General features: G+C 46.5%; 1 protein-coding gene across 1 annotated transcript in view; it reads left to right on the top strand.

Annotated features, from left to right (window-relative positions):
- The window catches only part of HGSNAT (heparan-alpha-glucosaminide N-acetyltransferase), a 48,985-nt gene that overhangs the window by 37,202 nt on the left and 5,619 nt on the right, over positions 1 to 6,164 (top strand). The window contains 3 exon segments of the mRNA XM_012001056.1: positions 1,829 to 1,950; positions 2,668 to 2,794; positions 4,064 to 4,150. Of these exon segments, the coding sequence (XP_011856446.1) occupies positions 1,829 to 1,950; positions 2,668 to 2,794; positions 4,064 to 4,150 (336 nt within the window).

Raw genomic sequence — 6,164 nt, 5'->3', positions numbered from 1 at the left:
CCTAGGCTGGAGAGCAGTGGCACAATCTCGGCTCACTGCAAGCACCTCCCAGATTCACGCCATTCTCCTGCCTCAGCCTCCCGAGTAGCTGGGTCTACATGCGCCCGCCACCACACCTGGCTAATTTTTTGTATTTTTTAGTAGAGATGGGATTTCACCGTGTTAGCCAGGATGGTCTCGATCTCCTGACTTCGTGATCTGCCTGCCTCAGCCTCCCAAAGTGCTGGGATTACAGGCGTGAGCCATCGTGCCTGGCCACCTGTCCCCATTCTTGATGGTATTAAATAATACCAACAGCATTCACTGAACAGGTTCAGTCTCGTGGGGCATTATTGTCAACTTTTCAATTTCCTTGTAACATTTTGGTCTTTATTCAAATGCTGTAAAATTCAATTTTGAGGATGATCCCCAGGTAGGGCATGGGAGAGTGACGGTATTGTGTGCTTGGCTATTTGCATTGCTGTTTTATCAGAAGTGTGTCAGAGTCCCATCTCATTTGTGATTACTTCCTCTCTTACTATAAATTGCTAGGAGGAGTTTACCCAGGTGACAGTTACTTCTTTCCCCCACCCACCATTAGTGACAAAAATTGTGATGGAAATGTTTGAAATCTTCCATTTGGGGTCCTATTCAACAATCAGTTAATAAAACTGTGTTGTCTTCTAGCTTCTTTCAAGATATGCAACTAGCAAGTTCATCACTGAATCCCATGTTCTCTGGGTGCTTCCTGTAATGTTCTTCCTGTAATGTTCATTATCTACTTTGCGGGGCGTTTTAGTCATTGTTGCTCTTTCCCCCGCTGCCCTTGTCATTAATGTGTCCTCTGGCTGTGTCCTTAAGGTGAAGGAGAGGCGAGATATGCATGAGTGGGCACGGAGCTTGGTCTGCCATGGATATCAAAGCTGCCATTTTCCGCCCTTCTGTGGGACCTGAGGGTCCACAGAGGCACATCCCAGGACATCACCATAGGGTGAGGGGTTCAGTGGGACACTAAGAACAGGTGGGCTGCACCCTTTCTTCTTTCAACCACACAGATCCAAAAGTTTGAATTTCATTTTCTTTCTTAAAAATTTTATTTTTAATTTTTAAATCACAGATATATTGATGTATAATTCATGTACCATAAAAATCCCATGTTGAAAGTGTACAATATGATGATATTTGCTCTATTCAGAGTTGTGCAGCTGTCACCAGTCTATAATTCTGGAAGGTTTTCTTTACCCCATGAAGAACCCTGCACTGACCGCCAGTCACTCCCCACGTCACAACTCACCCGGCCCCAGGCAACCCCAACCTACTTTCTGTCTGTACACATGTACCTGCTCTAAGACAGTCCCTATACACAAAGTCATATAACATGTGGCCTTTTGTGTCTGACTGCTTCCATTTTGCATGTTTTTTGAGGTTCATCCATATTGCATGTGTCAGCACTTCTTTCCAAAATTGCTGAATTAGATTCTGCTTTAGGGATACACCACATTTTGCTCACCCATTTATCAGTTGGTGGACATTTGACTTGTTTCCCCTTTTTTGCTGTTGTGAACAATGTTCCTGTGTGTATGTGTACAAGTTTTTGTGTGAACATATGTTTTCAGTTCTCTTGGGTGTAGGAATAGAATTGCCTGCTGATTTCTTTTGAATGGGTATTTTGCTGTGAGATTTCATGGAGAGGGAACATCTGGAGAACGTAACGCATAGTCAGTAAGTTTTTGTATTACTGCCAAAATGGCCAAGAAAAGAGTCACTGGGAATTTCCCAAAGACATGTGCTTAGTCCTCTTCTGTTTGCATTTACTTCATGTGTGTGTTATTTTTCTGCCCCCACTCAGGAGAGGAGCTGCCTTTCTCTTCGAGACATCACATCCAGCTGGCCTCAGTGGCTGCTCATCCTGGCACTGGAAGGCCTGTGGCTGGGCTTGACATTCCTCCTGCCAGTCCCTGGGTGCCCTACGTAAGCGAACCCCTGGGAGTCATCCCTTGTGCATGTCCTGTTCTGCCCAGTCAGAGGTTCTGGGCTTTCACAAGTCTCAAGTCAGAGGAATTCTCTTTCCCTCTTCCTTCTCCTTTGAGGCCTGCTTTGCATGGGGAGAGGAGATTGGCACGTGTCCGGAGTGATTTCCCTGTGGGTGGTGTGAGGGTCAGCTTGAATAGAAATCGGGCCTCCCACCTTCACAGTGTGGGAGCAGTTTATTAGTGAGTGTGCATGAGCCAGAGGGACGTTTTAGCTGGTGCATGTTGGGGCTCTCTGAATTGGGCTGCATACGTAGCCAATATACACCATGGTCGGGTTTTTTTTTTTTTTTTTTTTTTTGGAGATGGAGTCTCGCTCTGTTGCCCAGGCTGGAGCGCAGTGGCATGAACTCGGCTCACTGCAACCTCCACCTCCCAGCTTCAAGCAATTCTCCTGCATTAGCCTCCCAAGTAGCTGGGATTGCAGGTGCACACCACCATGCCCGGCTAATTTTTGTATTTTAGTAGAGACAGGGTTTCACCATGTCGGCCAGGCTGATCTTGAACTCCTAACCTCAGGTGATCCACCCGCCTTGGCCTCCCAAAGTGATGGGATTACAGGCGTGAGCCTCTATGCCCAGCCTGAGGTTTTTTTCATTCTCATCCCTCTGTTTGCCCTTCTGAGGTCTTGTCATTTACATGGTTTTTGCCTTCCTAGTGGTTATCTTGGTCCTGGGGGCATTGGAGATTTTGGCAAGTATCCAGAATTCACTGGCAGTGCTGCGGTCTGCATCTGCCACCTGCTGCTGGGAGAAGATCACCTTTACCAGCACCCATCTTCTACTGTGAGTTCACTTAGAACTGGGAGCTCAGGCTTTCAGAAGTGAAGGAAAGTAGAACAAGCCAGCCAACTTTAAACCATGCCCATTTAAGAAAATGCACTGAGAACTGATGTTTATTTGAAAAGTCTGCTAACTTAATGACTTTAGGGTTCACTGTATGGCAGTGTGTACAATTATTTTGGATTGTAAAGTGAGAATGTGGACCTGGGCACAGTGGCTCACACCTGCATTCCCAGCTACTCGGGAGGCCGAGGAGAGAGGATTGCTTGAGCCCAGGAGTCCGAGACCAGCCTGTGCAATAGTGAGACCCCGTCTCTCTAAGGAAAAAAAAAAGTGAGAATGCATTGTGTAAATGAGTAATACCACAATGCTTTTCTGTACGCCTCAGGTCAGCTTTCCTGGCAGCAGACCCTGAGACAGAGGGTCACATGCAGGAAGTTGATCAGGCAGTCCTTGCAGGGGAATGAAGGAGGCAGGACTGCGCAGAGGGAGAAGTTGACTTGCACTGCAGCCCCAACAAAGGATCCAGGGGCACCAGGGAGGCGCTGCAGAGTTGTTCTGAATTGAGGCGAGGGATTGGGCCCTTCCTACCCCCGGATGGTGCGGAAGGCCCCCTGCAAAAGGCTGATCCCTGGAGAGGCAGCTGTCTTCAGTCAAGGGCAGATCCAGAAGAGGCCCCTGGCTGAGAGCTGTGGTCATGAATACTTCCAGCAGCTGGAGGAATGAAGGCTTCCATGCTGAAAGGGTTGGAGGGCTCTGGGGGTGCATGACAGCACCTATTACACTGTTCATTTCCAGATTTCTACAATTTCTGCAGTAACATTTATTTTATAATAAGAAAGAAACATATTTAAAAATGTTATTTGCCTTAAAAGAAGATAGGAAGCTGTTGATGCTACAGTAGGGTTGACTAAAAAGAATAAATCTGGAAATTAGGAAGGTACGTGCATTGCATTTGAAGCTGGTCAGGGAGGCGTCATGTCACAAGGCCTGGGGCCAGTGCTGTTTGCTGCCCCTGCTGCAATCACGGTGGCTGCTGGACCATGGCTTGTCCCTGGGCATCTCTGTTCCCTGCTGAGTGTCCACACCGCACACTTTCTTAGCCAGAAGCATTGTGCCTGTTATACCTATAAGTTAGCAATGAATTTCTGCAGTAAAAACAGAAAACCATGGTGTACTGGAGTGTATTCAGGTTTGTATTTGGTCTAGGAGCTGTTTGTGTGTGTTTTCGGGTCAGTGAATGAGTGCTGCCTTCTGCTTCTGTTTGTTAAGGTGCTTTACCACACCGAGGTGGCCTATGACCCTGAGGGCATCCTGGGCACCATCAACTCCATCGTGATGGCCTTTTTAGGAGTTCAGGTATTTGTTCATTTCATTAGGTTACTTTTTCTGACAGTTTATGATGTTTTATTCACTCATTTAAAAACCATTTCATTAAAATAATTGGAAGCATATTCTGTCCTGTGCTATGGGTCTAATATATTTTGTTATCTTTGACAGATTGTGCAGAAACAAAAGTTACTGAAATTCAGCACATTCAAGTAATTAGATATGATTCTTATATTCCCCCCAAAAATCTTATTTATATGACTTATCTTAGCATGGCAGTTTCTGGATAAAATGTTTCTCTTGCCAAACTGCAGTGGCTCATGCCTATAACTCCAACACTTTGGGAAGCCAAGGCAGGAGGATCACTTGAGTCCAGGAGTTTGAGACCAGCCTGGGCAACGTAGTGAGACCCTGTCTCTACAAAAAATTAAAAATATTAGCCAGGCATGACGGCACACGCCTGTAGTCCCAGCTACTTGGGAGCTGAGGTAGAAGTATGGCTTGAGCCCAGGAGGTTGAGACTGCAGCGAGCCTTGATTGCACCACTGCACTCCTGCCAGGGCAACACAGTGAGACCCTGTTTCAAAAAATAAAAAAGGGTTTTCCTGATGGAGTATGCAGAATATGTGGGTGTTGGTAACATTGGGAAGTCACTGTGTCATTTGTCACAATTCTTTCATGTACCCTTGTATTAGTCTGTGTGTCCTGACCTAACAAAATACCCGAGACTGGGTAATTCATAAAGAACAGTAACATTGCAGGTTCATTTGTCTGGTGAGGGTCTGGTCTCTCCTCCCAAGGTGGCAACTTGATTGGGGCATGTCGTTCAGAGGGGACAAATACCATGTCCTCACAGGGTGTCCCCACCTGCTGGTAAAAGGGTGGAGACGGGACTTATTGCCTCAAGCCCTTTTCTAGGCCATTCATGAGGGTGGAGCCCTCACGCTGCAGTTACCTCCCGAGGCCACACCTTCTCATACTGTCACCTTGGTGATTAGGTTTCAACATAGGAAATTTGGAGGGACAGACATTCAAACCACAGCACACTGTCATGGCTTCAGAGCATGAGAATTTATACCAAAGTCAATACAGGTTATTCTTGGTTTGTCTCACTTGCCTTTTGTTAAAGTTCTGAGCAGTCTAGATTTCAAGTCCCCAAAGTTCTCCTTGTTGGTGTTTGAAACTACTGTTTGAGGGGAGCTAACCGGGAGGGGAAAAGACTTTTGGAAAGCATTGCCGGCAGAACTTTCTGTGGGGATAAAAATATTTCTTCTCCTTGCTATCTAGTGGGGCAGTCCCTAGCCAGGGTTGCTGTTGAGCATTTGAGATGTGGTGAGTGTGACTGAAGAACTGAATTTTAAATTTTACTTGATGTAATTTTAAATTTAGATGGTCACTTGTGGCTAGTGGTTTGGCAGTTGGGTAGTGCAGATCTGAAGCCTACACAGGTGACCCTGGAACACCTCGGGGCATGGGGACACTGTCCCCCCATGCAGTGGAAAGTCCACAGAGGACTTTTGACTCCCCCAAAACTTAAACACTAATAGCCTGCTATTGACCCAAAGCCTTACCAATAACATCAACAGTTGATTCACACATATTTTATAAAAATATTGTGTACTATATTTTTATAATAAAGTAAGCTCAAGAAAAGAAAATGTTATTAAAGCCATAAGGAAGAGAAAATCTATGTCCTATTCACTAAGTGGGAGTGGATCATCATGAAGGTCTGCATCTTCATCATCATGTTAAGTAGGAGAAGGAGGAAGAGAAGGAGGAGGAGGGAGTGGAGGAGGAGGAGGAGGATGAGGGTGTGGATGAGGAGGAAGAGGAGGAGGGTGTGGAGGAGGAGGATGAGGGGGTGTAGGAAGAGGAGGAAGAGGAGGGTGTGGATGAAGAGGAGGAGGGTGTGGAGGAGGAGGAAGAGGAGGAGGGTGTGGAGGAGGATGAGGGGTTGTAGGAAGAGGAGGAGGAGGGAGTGGAGGAAGAGGAGGAGGAGGGGTGGAGGAAGAGGAGGGGGTGGAGGAGGAGGAAGAGGAGGGGG

The sequence above is a fragment of the Mandrillus leucophaeus genome, unplaced genomic scaffold (genome assembly GCF_000951045.1).
Source record: "Mandrillus leucophaeus isolate KB7577 unplaced genomic scaffold, Mleu.le_1.0 Scaffold649, whole genome shotgun sequence".
NCBI lineage: Eukaryota > Metazoa > Chordata > Mammalia > Primates > Cercopithecidae > Mandrillus > Mandrillus leucophaeus.
The sequence above is the reverse complement of the archived record's forward strand: the minus strand, read 5'-3'. Positions and strand labels throughout refer to the sequence as shown.